At 30.5% G+C, this 18,818-nt stretch overlaps 4 protein-coding genes across 8 annotated transcripts; 3 read left to right on the top strand and 1 right to left on the bottom strand.

Moving 5' to 3' along the window:
• Positions 1–388: 388 nt before the first annotated feature.
• LOC126868228 (uncharacterized) lies at positions 389–10,019 on the top strand. Of its 4 annotated transcripts, XM_050623492.1 has the most exons (11): positions 390–648; positions 707–1,010; positions 1,514–5,134; positions 5,239–5,651; positions 5,802–5,828; positions 5,925–6,062; positions 6,135–6,256; positions 6,324–6,448; positions 6,540–6,823; positions 6,914–7,096; positions 7,184–10,019. In XM_050623492.1, the coding sequence occupies exons 3-11, from the start codon at positions 1,762–1,764 to the stop codon at positions 7,433–7,435; spliced, it is 4,917 nt and encodes a 1,638-aa protein (XP_050479449.1). In that variant the 5' UTR covers positions 390–648; positions 707–1,010; positions 1,514–1,761; the 3' UTR covers positions 7,436–10,019. The 4 variants fall into 4 exon arrangements, with proteins under 4 accessions (XP_050479452.1, XP_050479449.1, XP_050479450.1 ...); XM_050623493.1 differs by having other exon boundaries at positions 390–1,010; positions 5,242–5,651; XM_050623495.1 differs by lacking the exon at positions 5,802–5,828 and having other exon boundaries at positions 389–1,010; positions 5,242–5,651.
• A 391-nt stretch (positions 10,020–10,410) lies between these two features.
• Positions 10,411–15,233, top strand: LOC126868234 (caprin homolog). The gene is made up of 6 exons (XM_050623504.1): positions 10,411–10,578; positions 11,530–11,748; positions 11,830–12,177; positions 12,293–13,060; positions 13,145–13,439; positions 13,512–15,233. The coding sequence occupies exons 1-6, from the start codon at positions 10,465–10,467 to the stop codon at positions 13,748–13,750; spliced, it is 1,983 nt and encodes a 660-aa protein (XP_050479461.1). The 5' UTR covers positions 10,411–10,464; the 3' UTR covers positions 13,751–15,233.
• Positions 15,234–15,376: 143 nt separating this feature from the next.
• On the top strand, positions 15,377–17,671 carry LOC126868244 (POC1 centriolar protein homolog A). 2 transcript variants are annotated; one of them, XM_050623526.1, is made up of 6 exons: positions 15,377–15,624; positions 15,828–16,179; positions 16,269–16,479; positions 16,612–16,811; positions 16,890–17,168; positions 17,240–17,671. In XM_050623526.1, the coding sequence occupies exons 2-6, from the start codon at positions 15,832–15,834 to the stop codon at positions 17,531–17,533; spliced, it is 1,332 nt and encodes a 443-aa protein (XP_050479483.1). In that variant the 5' UTR covers positions 15,377–15,624; positions 15,828–15,831; the 3' UTR covers positions 17,534–17,671. The 2 variants fall into 2 exon arrangements, with proteins under 2 accessions (XP_050479483.1, XP_050479482.1); XM_050623525.1 differs by having other exon boundaries at positions 15,377–16,179.
• Positions 17,656–18,569, bottom strand: LOC126868270 (copper transport protein ATOX1 homolog). Its single transcript, XM_050623558.1, has 3 exons — positions 18,303–18,569; positions 18,148–18,223; positions 17,656–17,960 (listed from the first exon to the last, which is right to left on the bottom strand). Exons 1-3 carry the CDS (start codon positions 18,312–18,314, stop codon positions 17,830–17,832), a joined length of 219 nt encoding a protein of 72 aa, XP_050479515.1. The 5' UTR covers positions 18,315–18,569; the 3' UTR covers positions 17,656–17,829.
• Positions 18,570–18,818: the final 249 nt, after the last annotated feature.

Raw genomic sequence — 18,818 nt, 5'->3', positions numbered from 1 at the left:
TGCTCTTGTTATTAAAATATCAAGTTCATTAAAATATAAAATTACGGTACTGATCAAGTTATACATATGATGTACTCATCGTGTACATGTGTGCATAAGTCTCTTAAATCTTATCTAAACTTTCAATTTTCATTTAAACTGTATATATAATAAGATAAGAAAAATGTCAACAAGTTTAAGGTATATTCTTACTGGTTAATGCAAAAAAATAGCTATCTCTCAGGAGAAATGAAATTGCTTACAAGTAAGCAAGTTATCAAGGAGGTAAGGTATATCAAGTGGAAAAATGTTCGGTGCTGAGTTTCTTGAAAAATCCCGCCTGTTGATCCCTTTCTCTAATCCTTAGACAGTAGATGGCGCAGTTTATTGTTGATTTCGTTCAAAATGGCGGCCTGTAATGGGCACTACGGGGTAATATTGTTCAATTCCCCGCGATAAATGACCCTATGCAAAATTAACTCGCCACGGTGTATGTGCGAGTACCGAGTCTAGGGTGTATCCGGAATGTACACTTTTCTTCGAATGGTCAAATCATGTGAGCGGAATCACAGCGCCAGCCGATCGAGTGTCGTGCATTGGCCAAGTTTGTGTAGCCATATTTATTGTGTTATTCGGCAAGACGTTATACTATCTTATACACCGGCAAATGTAATTGATATCCAAGACATATGGCTATTTATTATTAAAGGTAAAATCATCGTTTCAGCATTCGCTTTTAATAAAAAACGTGGCGATTTCATTACCCCTGATGAATGAAAAGCGATTATATGAGTATACATATAAAACATTTAAGGACCTTAGTACAATAGGATATGAAAAGACGCTACATTGAGTTCTTTCCGATTCTTCAAAAGCGGCGCACATTTGTTGTTAGTTTCTTTTTAGACCACTGTTTCTACAATTTACAAACGGTGAAACTTGTGCAATGCATTAAAGTTTGTATCTGTTTCTCTTGTTATCCTTAGTAGCACACGTTGTGTTGTGCGATGCAAAGAGGATTTTACGAAAAAGTGAGTATTTTTTTTATTAAAAATATAATTATGTGCTATTGTAATTTCAGTTGGTTAATTTATGTATTTATTTAATTGCAATACTCTAAACGAACAAGTGAAGACTGTGATAAAGAAATTGGTTATATATCCATTGTTGTGATGTATCACTTGACAATTTATATACTAAATGACGTTGAGATGGTGTATTATACAATTGTATATTAAATATCTTTTTAAATATTTTTATAAAATTTTCTTCACTGTATTAATAATATTTGTGCAAATGATATTATTCTTTCTGTCACAAAATCTTTTATTAGTCACAAAGCCTAATGGGTAATTACAACAATGTCATATTAGTATTTTAAATAAAAAATCAGGTGTTTAAGTATCTTATATAATACAAAATGCATTATATATATATATATATATATAAACAAGTAAAATATTTATAATTTATTCTATATAATACTTATTTTATGTTTGATTAAATTGTATATAAAGACTGTGTATTTTTCCAGAAAAAGATGGAGGAACTATTATATCATATTGTCAGTCCTAATTATTGGATAAAGATATATAGACTATATATACAGTGAAAAAGTTTTTGGTAGTTTTTTTCTATCTATATACAAGAAATAGATATACAAAAGATTTGACAAAGAGTTGTGTTATGAATGTCAGTAACTATATGTGTAACATTTCTACATACAAAGGCCTGCTGTACGTGGACCAAGCAGGCTAGGCACTACCGTGCCAAGCTTGGGTAATGGATCCCGTTCGTCCGTGGTATGCATCATATAATCGTCTTACTGCAAGTAGTGCTACCAGTACATTTCAACCAGCGACTTCAAGCACAAGCAGTGACTTTGTATCTCATCATTTAGCAACGGCTGCTACTCAAGCAGCTCCTTCAACAACAACGTCACAATTACTTTTACAAGCTGCTCATACAACAGCAACTCTGGCGGGTCAGCCATCTTCATTTAACCCAGGGGGGTTTTTGTCTCCACCCCCTGTGGGATATGATGTTTTTACACCATTGTTTCATCATCCTAATCCTAAACAAGCACATTATGTTACTCAACATAGACAAGCTCTTGCTCAGGCACAAGTGTCAGTAACAAAACAAAATACTACAACAGAATCTGATATTCCTGTATTAAGAGAAAATTATAGTTCAGCACATCAACCAACGTTTTTTGAACACCAGGGTGCAGCAACGTCACCTACAACATCTACATTGGCTTGGACTCATCAGAACAATACACAATTACCTAGTCCATTTGGTATTTTGCCTCATGAAAGTGTTGTTCCTTCATCTCCAGGACCATCTACTACAAAGCCAGCTAGTGGTGTTTATGAAAATACGTTTAATTCTCAATTTGCTACAACACAAACTATAAATAATTTAAATTCTCAATTATCTACATCTTCTGTTCCTGCTGCAGATTTTAAATCATCTAATTTCCCAGATAATAAAAAAGCAGTGAATGTAAGGCCTCAATCACCAGCAGTAAATGTGAAATCAGTAGTATCTACATCACAAACAAACAGCAATCAAAATTTCTTTCAATCAGTACCTACTACATTTAGTTCCGAAACGTTAGCAAATAATTATTCCACTGGAAATGGAAATCAAACTCCAAATGGGAAAGTGCAACCTACTCTTCAACATCAACAATCATGCATTGTTTCAACTACAAATAATGCAACCAATAAAGAGTATAGAATTCCTCAACCACCTGCTAGGTCAGTTGCATCAACAACTATATTTTTAAATACATCTGTCAGATCTGTGTCTTCACAAATTCAAGATAAGCAGTCCACACGAAATTTTGCTTCACCTCCAAATAAAGCAACTTCTACATCTCAACAGAACATACAAACTAAAGCACAGACAAAAATCTATCCAGAATTAAATACACACAGTAGTGAACATAGACGAAACGAACAAACATCTCATGATAATACTCAATCATCTCCTATCAGCTTTTCCATCATGGATTCACGTGGTTTGAATTATACTGCTGGGAATAATACAAATTGTACAAACACTAGTGGAAAACTCAATAATAATCAAAGAACTCAATCAAATAGCAACTTACAGACTCATTCTCAACAATCACAACAACAACAGCAATTTCATGTTTTAAGCCAACAACAACAGCAGCAGCAACAAACATCATATAGACATTATCTAACAGGATCTACAACTGATCCTGAATATCATCACTCAGGAAGATCAAAATCTGCAACTTCCACTGATTCTGCTTATTCGTCTAACAATTCAACACAAAATGGACCTGATTGTAGTGTTGTTGTACCAAGAAGGCCAAGTCCATTGCAAGCGCATTCACAAGCAAGTCCATTGGGACATGTCCCAAGCCCTGCTTATCCTATGTATAATAGTCCAATGGCTACTATATCTTCTCCTTCACCTTTACAACAACATACAGAAAATGGAAATCAATGTTCAAGTGGACCACCATATAAAGGAACTGTTCAACAAGTTACCCCACCATCACCATTAGATGTTACTGTTCCACGACCGGCGTCTCAAGGTCAGGTTGTTTATTCATCAGTTATCACAAGAGCTTTAGGTACTGCTGAAAATAAAACTAATTATAACACAGATAGCAAAAATTATGATAGACAGCAACAAGATTTTTCACAAGCTCAGAAACAAATTTGTTGGGAAAATGATAATCGACAAGCAAATAGTCATAGAAAATTTTCTGTTACTCTATATACTGGTGGAAATTCTGAAGTAAATCCTCAAACCTTGCCAGTTCAACATCAAGTACAACGAGTATTAAATGTTTCTGACAGACAACAATCATACTTTGACTCCAATCAAGTAACTTTACAAGATTTAAGTAGTTGTAGGGGAGATCCTATGAGTATTGTAAAGAATTTGCAGACATTACAACAAGGTTCTTGTCAAGTACAACAACAACAACAAACTACTGTGTCTGTTACTCCAACCGAACAACAAAAGCAAGTAGAAGAACGACGCAAAGTAGATACTACAAATAAGAAAAGAAAGAGTTTAGAAAAAAGTGGACATAATTCTTCGAATGAAATAAGTGGAACAACAACAATGACAGAATACCTAAGTAGGATACCACCACCTGCACATCATAATACAAATCAACAACAACAAAATGGTTATTTTGATTTTGAAAGATGGAATTTACCTCCACCTCCTGCTAAAATGTTTCCTGGCGCAACAGGTGCTTTCAGTTCACAATCAACTTTGCATCATTCAAATAATTTTGTTGGTACTCCAGCACATCAACATCAATCTTTGATGGTGTCTCATCATCATGCTCCACCTCCTATTCCATATTTCCCTGCTTTTCATATTCCACCAAGCCATCATCATTCACACGAATTTCAGTCTTCTGTTGAGATTACTCCTATTGGTTTTGGTGAAAACACAGCAAGTCAAAATACTAATTTTAATCAAGATATTAGAGATGATCAACCTAAAGTAATTGTTCCTAACATTGAGGAAGAACTAGGTTTTTTACAACAAAATCAGCAACCAATTCAAACCATGAATATCTTAAATAAAGATTTTAAACAATCTAATAAAGATCCTAATTCAGGATTTATGACAAGTTATTTGAAATTTTTACAAGGAGAAAGAGAACCTTCACCTCCACCTGCAATACGTGGTGGTAGGAAAGCAACTTGGAGCAGGTCAAAACCTTATATTCCTGTAGAACCTAATAGATCAATAGAAAGTTCAACAAATGAAGAAACAGTAAAGATGCAATCAGAAAAACCACCTCCACCTAAAGAAACACCAGTAATTGATTATACTAATGATCCACGTTATTTTCCTTTACCCAAAGAACGGAAGAAGCAGAATTTTGATTCAAGTGATGATGGTTTTACTAGCGATGACGATTTTCTATTTCCGCCTAAAAAATCAGATAAAAAAGTATCAAATACGAATACTTCCAATGTAACAGAAATAATAACTATGAAACCAGAAGGTAAATCTAAAAAAGGGAGACCAATTAAACCTGGAGGACCAACAGATAGAAAAAGAAGAGCTGCAGCAGCTGCTGCAGCAGCAGAAGCAGCAGTAATTACCACAAGTGGCAAAATTTCCAAAAAGCATGAAGAAGGTAGTATGTATATATATATATATATATATATCTTTTTTCTTTCCTTTTTCCAGATCAAGACATATTTCGTAATTGAATAATTTTATATATATATATATTTGTAGTAGATCCTTTACTTTTACCTCCAAGGCGTGAAACATCTAGAAGAAAGGCGAAGGAAAAAACCTCGGTAAAGCAATTTTTAGATCGACAACAGGGTATAGATTATTTTGATAATGATGAAGAACAAGGTGATTCTGATTCTGATCCTGCTTGGACGCCCGCTGTAAGATTAGTTGGAGATGAGGAGGAAAAAAAGAAAAAACGTGGGAGACCTGTCATTACTAAAAAAAGTAGAAAAGTTCTGGAAGAAGATGATTATTTTTCCAGTGATATTGTTATTTCAAAGAAGTCTAGTAGGAAAAAACATGAAACACCATCCAAAACTTCTAATGTCACTGGAAAATTGTCTTGTAAAATAGACGAAAAACTTTTAGCGTGTATCAGTGATGAAGATATTGATATTTCACCATTTAAGGTATATAATATAATGATTTTATTATTATATAATTTCGATTCATGTATACCGAATAATACATAGAACTGAACAATACAGATTATAAATATTCATCATATATATATATGTAAAGTAAATTATATTTGTAATATATTCTTATATTGCATGCAGCATTTTGAGGATGAACTAGATGACGTGGTAACTTTTTATATGATATTATAAAACAAGAACAGTAAATTTTAATGAAATGTTTTAAATATTTAATTTTTTGTCATTCTATCATATGTTTTTCAGTCAGGAGAATTTGTCGTAATCAAGGCAGATTTAGATGAAGAATATCCTCCACTTTGGAGAATAGATGGCAAAACGTTACTGCAAAAATATGAGCCATTTAAATCTAATGGCAAGACTTTATATCGAAACATATCTACGGTAATACATAATAAACTTTTGGAGAATGTTCGTTTCTTTCCTATTAATGTATACATATCAATTATGTTTTAGTACTCGGGTTGGGCACCGCAAAATCGGCATATATATCAACAAGTTCCAGTAAAATTTTGGCAACAAGGCAAAACGGAAACTGTAGTAGAGTTCTTGAGAGACGAAATGATTATTGATGATAAGTAAGTTCTTTTTCATTAATATTTGAGAAGTACATAAACAAAGAAATTACCACTCTTTTCTTTTTAGCGAATGCATTGACAAATCTATGAAGGACACTGAAAAATATCAAGATAACTTTGAAGTGTATGTTCAAACATTGATTTCACAAGCTTTGGATTCTAATTTTCTTACTGAAATATTTCAAGAACAAGGTATAATTGCTATTCAATATTAAAATAATATTATTATATGTGTATAATTTCACATACACAGTTTTTATTTAATTGCTTTTGATCCGAGCAGATGATTATTTCTTATCAAACGTTAAGACTGTTGATGAAGTAACAGAAGAAAGGAAACAGCGATTTCTGTCTACAACAAAATGGCGTTCAAATGTGATAAATGCAATATCAACTTGGCCATGTCTTAATGTTCTTAAAGATTTACCATTTACTGAATATAAAGGAAAGTCATGTGCTGGGTGCCAACAGCATAAGATTCATGCTAGAGTTCTATTGTATGGTCAACCATATAATGCAACTACATTGGAAGGTTCTCCGCCTGATCCAAGGATACCTCAAGAAAAGGTATTTAAATTATTTTTCCTTCATTGTTCATCTTTTAATAAATACTGTTAAAAGTTTATTACTATAATTCGCTAATCATTTAATTCTTAGGATTTTTTATTATGTCGAGTATGTCAAGCAAAGGTAGCTCTATACAATAAAGTAGCACATCAAAAGTATTTGACGTTTTTGGAGTGTGCAAGACGGGTTGCAGATAAGCGAGTAGAAGATCCTCTTAAAGATACCACAATAATATTAAACGAATTACTAGCAGATGAAACATGGTTAAATCAAGTAAGTAAATAGTAAATATTTTGTTGAAAAATTTTATACTGCTTGAAGATTAATTATAATAATTAAAACAATATGATTTTTTTTCAGTTATTTAAGGAAGTTAGGACAATCTGGGCAGAAATAGATAATTTGGAACATCAAGCAAAAATAAAGTCAAGTTCAAGATCAACAATATCTTCCACAGTGAATAGTGCAGAGGAAACAAATGAAAGTGTTTCAACAACGCAATCATCTGGAATGACTGCTAATATTTCGGATTCACAGGTGCCTACACAAAAAACCGAAAGGAATTCTGAAACAGTGTCTTGCGATGTGCAAATGAGCAGTATACCATCTTAGTGGTGCTATAATAATCGATATTGGTTTCATTTTATACAATACCTGAATACCATTAAACATTTAGTGGTATATCGATTTAATGGACATGATGTTAATACCAGTCTTGAGACCAAACAATTAAGTATTGTATTTTGAGGATAGTAAATATTTAAATTGGGTTAATACAATACGCTGTGACAAATGGTGAAGATAAATATTAATGTATAATCAAGAAATTGCAGTTATAGTGATAAATAGTAGTGAACGACGAGGTAAGTAAAAAGGTGACTTGCGTATAAACATCAGACATGTAAAATATTCATCCCCGCGTAAAAATTAGAAGTGAGCCCGAACTTTGCCATTGTAATAGCATGATAATAGAGATTTACGAATGTTTGTGTGCATAGACATTTAGTTCTAGCATTTGTATCATGATAATCTTATGTAATAACAAGGTCTGATACATTAAGATCTGAAGAAGAAATATGAAAGACAAATGATTTTAAAATATAAAGTGATAAGATATGATATATAAAACATCACGACCTTCTGTAATATATTTACATACATCACACTCTCTATACTTATGAAGGTCTGTTTTCTGCAAAGTGCAGAAACTGTTATACTGTTTGTTCCTGTAATTGTAACTTCTAAATTCATTGTGAATTTTCTTTATAATATAGCTTACATTTATCTTTTTTTAATGATTTGACAAATTTTAAGGATATTTATATGCACGTTAATTTGTATATAAACAGACATGTAACTACAAAATTTACACATATAAAATATGTTCAAAATATTAAGAAGTGTTCCAAAATAGCGTTATCTTCATAAAATGTTTCATGGCGAATGCAATATTTTGAAAACGTGCATTGTTTTACATATAGAAATCATTAGAATTTTGTAGAACATTTGTATATAAAAATAGTTTTAAGAAGATTAGGAATACGTCCTATGCACTTTTGGTTCATCATGTGTTGATATGGAAATTTGATCAACTACATGTATTATATCTTCCATTGTAACAGCTTAATAATTCAGTACCAAGTTTCTAAGTTCTTCCATTCTTCCATCTTAAAATAACTTTTACAGAATAATTCCATTCTCATTTTACGAAATATGAACAAAATATTATCATCATTTTAGATCATTTATTTTTGTGAATAATCTTGTAACTTGCAACATGCGCATATTATGTATGAAGTATGGATGAATATTGCATAAAAAAATGTATCTATTTTCATAAAAATTCTGGTAATATCAGTGCTTTAAGATCTCTGATCTAATGAGCGAAATTACATTTTTTACTACTTATTCTATAATCAGAGTTTACATCATATCTTCCTTTTCAAATCTTACATAATAATCAATGAAAAGTAAACAAATTGTTAATAAAGAACATATAAAATTGAATCAAAATTTGTTTTTCTTATTTGGAAGCGTCTAAGTTTCTAATATATCTTTCAAAATTTAATAATTATGATAGAATTTTATTTTATTTAGTAATTACGTAAATTTAATGATGTAACTATTAAAACAAGCTTTACTTTATTCGAATATTGTCAAAAATTTTGAAATATAAATATATTTTATCATTAAGGACGCTTTTATGGATATCTATCAATAGTTAATAGAAAATTAAGAATAAAGTAATAATTGCTAACAATTTTTCTGTATATTAAATGTTATACTCCAAATTATATTATTATTATGTTAAAATAATTATTGTTTCATCTTTATTATAGTGATTATTATCATTATTGCTTAATTCTTAAGTTTTCGATCTGTTCTTAGCTTTGTTAAGAAAAAAATTCTCTAAATATGAGAGTGGTGATATGCGTGTGTGGCGCGATGTATTTTTCAAAGACGATATATCAAATTATATTTGTAAATTATAAAAATATGATGGTAAGAACAGAGAGGGGGGTGATGACTGCTATGATGAAGCTATAGAGTTTTAGACATCTTTCATATGCTACAATAAATTGAAATTATTGTATTAATGATTGTCGTCGGGTTACCGAGTTGTATAATAAATTATTTCAGAAAACTATTAACTTGAAACCTAAAAATGCGGGCATTTGGTCATTGACGCAATAATAATAAAGGAATGTATACAGTTACAAAATATTTTCTTTTTAGCAAATGTGCCATGCAATATTTCATATCGATAAAGAAGCTGGTGCTATATATACATATATTTATTTATCGTCCAAATTATGCAATTAACAATATTTCAATCGTTTCAGTTGAAAATGCATGAGAGCGTTATCAGTCATTTGTTTTTACGAAAGTAACAAAAAATTAAAAATTAAAATATATATAGCACTAGCTATAAAATATTATTGCCAACAATGTAGAAGTTAATATTGTTATATTGTATTCTTTTTCAAACAAAAGTGTATGTTTATTTGTTCAATTGTAAACTTATTAATTTCTAAATCATGATGAAGATCAAGCATAGTCTCTTAATCATGAGGTTACAGTATTTCTGTTACTACGATTTAAAAATGAAGATATGATAAAAAAAATAGCGAAATATTACTTGGGTAATTTATGTTTTTATTAATCCTTTTTCAATAAAATGACAAATTTTACACAACATATTGTTAAATTGTCTACCTCTACTATTATATAATGCCCATTGAATACATGGTTTTATAAATTTCTATTTTTAATTGTTTATTTTATATGTATATATTTATAAATGCTTAAAATGTATTTTATAATATGAAACGATAAATTTAGCTAATTGTTTCATATATTGTCATTACGAAATATATACATACAGATAGTATTATTAAAGAAAATTTAATAAATACTTTTTATTTTGGTAGAACTATAATATTAATGACAAAAATATATACTATTGTTTTATAATTTACATAGTTTTGATGTAAAGGGTTCTAAAAAAAATTGTTACAATACTGACGTAGAGGTTAAGTACAAGATCAAAATGAGCATGCGCTTATGTCGCTTCTCTTTCCCCGTTCCCCGCAACTCCGTTACTATTCTGATTTCCAGTTCGCGTTTGTTGCCCGTGAAGGATGCCTTCTGCCAACCCTAAACTAGAAAAACAGGCCTCTACGGAGACCGTAGAACCTATACGCCAAGCAATTATCGTTATCGAGCATAAGATACGGAATCTTGAAAAGCGTAAGGTAAGTACTTGTATAATATATACGTAAATAACGACAAGAAAATTATCTGTCAGTTGATAGCTTTTACGGTGCAATCCGCCATGATTGGATACGCCATGTGCTCACGCTTGAGATTTCATAGGTATCTGATGATTATATTATGATGAATTAACCCTTGTTATTACATTTTCGTATTGAATCTTTTTCATTTAAGTTGAATTAAAGCAAAATTAATTTTTTTCCTACGATCGAACACCTAAATTCCCAATCGTGAACCTCGTGTCATGGCGGTATCTTCTAAAGATGTGCACAAAACTTTACGTGACACGCTTACGAGCCGCTACCGGTAAATTACATTGTGTAATGATATCTTTTGTTTAATATAATGTTAAAAATCTAAATATGAAATTCAAATACATGTATTACGTTTTAATGTGTAAGAAATTCTTTATTTGCCCTCGTTTATAGTACTTGCGTGAATCAGTTTTCTGGAACCATACAACACTATAAGAAATTATGAACCAAATTTAGTTTCTTTTTTACATAAAGAGTAGATACATATGTAAATTTTTATTTAAAGTTAACAATTATTTAGACGTAACATTTTTTTTATGTATATTATCGTTATTTTAAATTATGTATATGTATGCGCACACACACGCGTGTATATATAGGGCATATGTAATATGATGTATGATGTATATCACTGGAAAATAATAATAAATTGATATTTTTTGTATAAATTACTTTTATTTATTTATGTGTGAGCGCGCCTGTGCCCTTATATACATTTTTTAAATAGTATATGATATGGTTATATTGTATATGATATGCTTAGTATATGATATGCTTGTATTATATACATATGTATTATATGCATATAATAATTTTCCATTATATATGATTAATTTTATTGTTTATATTATTATATTTTAGAAATACAGTAAAATTAATAGCATATGTTACATTTAGGGAAAATTAGAATCATATAGGGATCTGCAGAAGAATGGAAGGGAACTAAATGCAGATCAGAAAACAGCAGTAGCCAAATATGACGAGGTGTTACAAACGTTGGATATTACGAAGGAACTGTATAAGCAAATTGTTGGAATTGCACATGATGCGGTCAAACAGCAAAAAAAGTTGGCAAGGAAGGAAGCTATTGAAAGAATGCAACAAGATATTGCAAAGGTATAACTTAAGTATGATTTTATAATATAAGTAACTTGTATCAGTCTATTAAATGTTTGCAATATTTACTAATTATCTTAGGTGAGAGAAGTTCTTCTTATACAAGATGCACTAATGAACATGGGTACAGAATCTGTTAGAGAAGATTTTCTTGCTGGGAAAAATGGAGCTGTAAAATTATCAGAAGAGGATTTAAAATATTTAGACAGCTTGTATAATGAAGTTATGATGAAACATCATAGAGAAGAAAGTGAACCAACATTCCTTCAACAAGTGCAGAAAGTAGCAGAACATTATGTAGCCATTGTTGATGGAAAACAAAGAGAGGTTGTTGGTACAACTTATAACAAACTAAAGGAAATTATTACTTCCATTAATCAGTGTGGCTATTTTGATCAAGTTCATGAAACTGAAGCTGTAGTAGAAGAAGTAAGTCAAGCATATTTACGTATTTTTGACATTTTAATGATTAATTTATGTAAAACAAGATATAATTAAACAAATGAAAAATGTATTAAAAAGTATTTCATTAAATTCTTCACAGGTTACAGAGGCAGTTGCAGAAACACAAATATCTGAAACACCTGTGCAAGATCAAGTCAATGAAGAATATAATACCAATGACAGACACATTCCACCTGAATCCATGATTCCAATTCCTAACTTCCCAGTACAAGTCGCTCCGCTCCCTGTTGTTTCTGGCACTACACCAGTTTCTGGTCCCATTCCTGTAGTTGCACAACCCATTCCACATCCAGCTGCACCAGTTGAAACATCTTACTACACAAATGCAACAGGATTTGTTCCACAACCGCAACCACAACAAGCCCAACAAGCTCAACAACAACCACCACAAGCTCCTAGAATTAATGACGTTATAGGCACACCAAATTTCTTTTTCTTGCAAGAATCCGAACTTGATTCACCAGATGTTACATCACAAGCACCGATTGTTTCACACATTCCTGCTGCTGTTAACACACCTATTCCTTCGCAGACATTTACAAATCAAAACTTTGCAAATGCACCGGTAGTAGCACAGCCAGTCATATATCAACATCAACCACCACAGGATATGTCCCACATTCCTGGATTTGCTAATCCTAACCCACCTCCACCTATTCCAATGCCACCCTCTCATCAGCAACCAAATATGCAGTACAGTCCTCAGCATCCTACTAATTTTCAACAGCAACCCCAACAACAGCAGCAGCAACAACCACAGCAACAAGCTCCTTCACAACAGATAACACAACAAGCGCAAAACCAGAATTTTGAGCATCAACAAGAAAGCCAACAACAATCTGCTGAAGTATATTACAAATATTATATTACCAGTAATAAAACATATCATATTTTATAATAATCAGAATACTAAAATACTAGTCTTTTCCAGGAAAAAGTTGAAGAAAATCAAGATGAAACAACAACAGCACCAGAATCAGAAATTGAACAACCTACTGAATCTGTTGATTGGTGCCAGATGGCTGAAACTAACGATTGGAATCAGACAGATCAATCACAACAATCTGCTCAAGATTCACAACAGACACAACAACAAACATCTCAGCAAACTTGGGGTGATCAACAACGTAGTGGATATAGAGGTAGAGGTGGAAGAAGAGGCAATTCTAATGGTTACAATGGAAGAGGTAGGGGCGGTTATCAACAAAATGGACGCGGAGGACAAGGTATAAAATATTAATATTATTATTAGACGACAAAATTTAATACATTTGATTAAATAATAATTTTATACTTAGGAACATACTATCGTAATGATAGCAACTATCAAAATGGTTATCAACAACGATCTTGGGGAAATAGCGAGGGAAATAGCGGTTATAATTCTGGTTATAAAAGAGGTGGTGGCGGATCAAGAGGTGGAGGTCCACGAGGTGAGCGTGGTATGGATAGAGGTGGTCGAGGACAGTTTCGCGGCCAAAGGGGTGGGAATCGTGGCGGTTATGCGCCTCGTGGTAAACCCCATACGCAGCAGTAATAAAAATGCGATAGAATAATACACAGTGAAACAAATAATGTTGTAAGATCATAATTCAATTGTCTATTTACGAAAAAACCTAAGTCGTATCCTTAATACGTACAAATACTTTGAAAAAATAATGCACCGAATCGTATACACGAATTTTAGTATGTAAAGTAGCAATTTCAACGTTCCAGATCATTATTTGATAGACCTTGTAAATGATTAATTAATTATATTCATACATATTAAGTAAATAATATTAAGTAAAAATATTGATACTTATATAAGTTTACATTTTTAAAATATTGCATTTAATTGATGTGATAAGAAAGATTGATTTTGGGAAAAAGATATTTTGGTACATTTGTTTGCGGCTTAGGATATTTCCTAAATGAGACATTGAATACAAAAATTTTGCATTTGAATTTGGTATCCACAATTATCAAAAGAAAGATCTATTAACATTAATGAAAAAGTTATGCAGACGTAACATTGTGATATAAGAAAAGATCAACCAAATTTAGAAGCGTGAACCCACCATGCAAGTATTATTGTGTTGTGACAGAAGGCAGTTTTCACAGGGCAACAACAGCTGATCAACAAAGATTAGAAAAATAATTTTATTATAAAAAATATAAAAAAAATGAGAACTCATACAAGCATTTCACGCAAAGACACAAGGATGTATTTAACGAATAACGTTAAAATGATTACACAAATAGATGAACTGCACGACCATCTCTTTGTCTTGCGGCGCATCGTTCTAGAGAATTTTTTAAGATACCAGAAAAAAGAGGATACAGTGAGCAATGCCTTCTAGTGCTATATATCTTCTTGACTTCATATTCCATTTTCGGTCTATGAATCTGTGAAGTATTTAGAAAGTTAAAGTTGTCGAGATTTAGTAGTTGGGAAAATGAAAGATTAACGTAATACATGAATACACAAAAATGTTTTTCATGAAACGTGTTTCATGATTGCTACTAATTACGTCGCTCCCTCTTCTGTTTTTTCTGTGTGATTCCAAAATTCTATACGGTCGCCTACGCAGCTGGCCAAGTAAAAGAGATTGCAGTGCAATGTCAAGTTTATGAAGCAACATTACCTGATTTTTTTATCGCAAAATATATATGATTATTTTTAAAAATAAAAAAAAGCGATAGTGCGGAGCTTTAGCATGTAAGTTGAGTGTACAATTACTGACTAGAGGCAAAGAAAGCGCATTTGAAGAGTGCGCTATTGACAAAAGCCACGCTCACACCGCCAAACACGTGATGAGGAGTACCGTATTGTATTTCGTTTGTATATTTGTGTTTAATCACCTCCATCTACAGTTATGTTCAACTATCCTATGAATACCTATGTATCTTCCAAATAAAGATCTAATTCAACCCTGCTAACTAGCCTACCTATCGTACTCATTGTCAACATGAGAATCGTTTCATTCTTCAGCTTGTTCTCAAATAAAAAAATCGAATAAAGTATTTGATTAATCATATTTTATTAACAGTGTGTACTCTTTGTTGCTTTCTCTTTTTCTTTTTCGCTTTAAATAAAATTATGGAATATTCATATTATTGTTTTGGGACGTACTGTTATTGTAATTGAAGTAACTATTTGAATTTCGCGCTTTCCAATGCCTGAGTGACAGTACTTTAACTGATTAACGTAGTGAAAATTCGTTTCAAATTAAACATGGTTAAAATCTTGAAATATTTGATATATTACATTTAAGTTGATATATAGTGTTTGTGCAAAATATTATATCTCAATATTTATAATAGAATTGTATATACATATTTTATATATTGCGGATATAACAAAATGCAAGTGCATCTATAAAACAATTATAATACGGTTATAACGATAATCAATGTGATTAAACAGAGGTAATCATTGTTTTTTTTTAAATTCATTAAGATTGAATAAATTATATTTAAAATATACGTATTATTATCAAGACAATATATATAGTATTGAATACTTTATATGTACGCTAATTAGTGCATTTAGGTTAAGGATATTAATAATTTTTCTAATACTACGTGAAAATATTTTGTTAGAATTTTACACAATTTATTTATTGTATTAGAACGATGATCAGAACTGCTTGCGATCCTACAATAGAAAAACACTTTAAAGGCCATGAAAATACTATCACAAGCTTATGTTTCCATCCTGAAACTACTCAATTAGTATCAAGTAGTTCAGACAAAAGTATAATATTATGGAATTTGAAAGAGTCTGTGAGAGCTTGCAGATTCCTTGGGCATAAAGATGTAGTTTTTGATGTCACTTATGCACCATCAGGCGAAGTCATAGCTAGTGCTTCCAAAGATAGATCTGTTAGAATTTGGGTACCTAAAATAACAGGACAATGCTTAGATTTTAAAGCACATTCAGGAGCTGTTAGATCAGTACAATTTAGTCCAGATGGGGAAAAGGTACTTATATTTTATATGATGATAGAAATGGTAACTTACTTTAACACATATTTAAATTTATATGCATATATGTATGTTTTTATAAATAGTTAATTACTGCATCAGATGACAAAAGTGTTAAATTATGGATGGTATGTCAAAGAAGATTTCTTATGTCATTTACATGTCACACAAGCTGGGTCAGATGTGCTAGATTTTCTTCTGATGGTAGACTTATAGTCTCTTGTAGTGATGATAAAACAATAAAATTATGGGATGTCACGAGTGGACAATGTATTAGAACCTTTAATGATGTAAAAGGTATATCCTATATTTATATTAAAAGCTATTAGAAACTATTAGTTTTTCTTTCTTTTTTTCTATACATGTTTAAAAAATGTATTATATTCTATTAAAAATGTTTAAAAACAAGTTCTCAAACATCTTTACTAGCTTATTCTACACATGTGGAATTTCACCCAAGTGGTTCTGTTATTGGATCAGCAAACATAATTGGCTGTGTGAAATTATATGATGTACGTACTGCTTCTTTATATCAACATTATGCAACTCACAAAGATTCAGTAAATATGATAAAATTTCACCCAAAAGGAAACTTCATATTAACTGCATCTGATGATTCAACAATGAAGGTATATTGGATTCTTTTTTATAATAATAATTAATTTAATAACATTTTTATATTGCATTTATTAAAAACTATAAAATAGGTTTTAGATTTATTAGAGGGTCGCCCAATTTATACACTTAAAGGTCATGCAAATGGTACTGGTGTAACATCAGTAACATTCTCTTCTAATGGAGAATTTTTTGCCTCTGGTGGTAGAGATCATCAATTATTAATGTGGAAAACAAATTTTGATAAAGATGATGTTGCTAGAAAAATGTCTCGGCATTTAGTTTCACCTGTTAAAGAATCAGAATCAAATATGAAGGAAGAAAAATCACATAAAGATGATGATATATCTGGAGGAGAGGAAGAAGTAGAAGTAACTATTATTTTGAGATTTACAATCTATTCATATAATATTTTATAACTTAAAACATTTTATTGTTTTAGTCATTACATGAGAAATTTGATACTATAAATTTAAAAAATGGAAAACTTCGTTGTGAAGTACCAGATACTGGAGTATTAGATGACAATATAGAATATAAAGTCATAAATATGAGAAATCAAAGACCTTTTGAAGAAGGGCGTATTGTGAATATATCACACTTACCTAAAGAATCACCTGGTACATGTTCTAGTAAAATAGTAGATGCACTTAATGAGCAAGTGCAATCATTAAGTGATGCTGTTACCATTTTAGAACAACGTTTGTCAATACTAGAAGAAGAATTAAGAAAATAACATTTTGTATTTTATTTATGAAGTTATTCAATTATATAATTAAATAGTAAATATTTATAAGATATATATTTAAATTGTACTTAATATGTATCTTTTAAGGTTAATTATTTCAAAATATAATATAAATTTTTAAATTGATTTATTAGTACAGTGTTATAAAGATGAATTTTAGGTATACCCTTTTTGTAAAATTTGAGATTTTAATGTAAAAAGCTACATACAATACAATAATTTTGTAGAAGAACGAAAATATAAATTTTAATATAACAAAAAGTAACATTAAATCTATAATACAATTATTTTTTTATTCCTAAAAATTGACATGACTTTCCAGTTTTCTTAATAACTTGTAATATTTCATCAGAAGGAAGTGCAGATGTTACAGACACCTTGTTTCCTTGTAGATCTACTTGTACATTGTTAATACCTAAAAATAAATTCTAAATTAAGCAATTTTTTAATGCAATAACATTTCCATATGTTTTTGGTATTTGACATTCTTTATCATACAATTTAAATTAATTATTATATGTTTAGTAAGAAAAAAATTAAAAAGTAAAATACTACCAAATTTAAGTAAAATATATAAATATATAATAAACTTGAAACCATACCTTCCTTCTTATTAAGTACATTTGTTACAGCGGTGGCACATCCTTCACATGTCATTTCTACATTAAATTCGTGCACCTTAAATTTGTATTGTTTAACTAATATGCTATTAATTGTAAATTAAAAATTTAATTATTATAATTAGTAATTTCATTACCTGAGATGCCATACTGATAATCGTTTGTATTTGTTAAATCAACCTAGCACGATGTATCAATTGTATGATTGTGTACTGTATCGCAGACAGAAACGAGCCTTTTTTATTGAACCGGAAATAACTCTTATCTAGTACTTAAAATGATAATATAATAGCAGTAGCTATTGGATGTTTAACAAGTATTCAGAGAATTACTTGTTTTCAATGACGTACTTATAACAATGGCTGGTGTTATTTTTGTTAACCTATATGACTAATGCTAAATACCATAATAAAAAGTAATTTTTTCATTTCAATAATAATATATTTCTTTATACAAGAATTACACGTGATTTAATTGACAGAACATAGATATATTTTACAATTTTTCAAATAAAAAGGTTAATCTGCGGATGATAAATCTGGATTACCATAAAATATTTACCTAAAAGTTTACTAATTTAAGAAAAACATGACTTCTTTAATAATAAAATGCATTAAAAATATGTATCATAATTAAATAATTTAATTTTTATG

Source organism: Bombus huntii, chromosome 8, assembly GCF_024542735.1.
Source record: "Bombus huntii isolate Logan2020A chromosome 8, iyBomHunt1.1, whole genome shotgun sequence".
Lineage (NCBI taxonomy): Eukaryota > Metazoa > Arthropoda > Insecta > Hymenoptera > Apidae > Bombus > Bombus huntii.
This window is presented reverse-complemented; position numbering and strand designations above follow the sequence as displayed.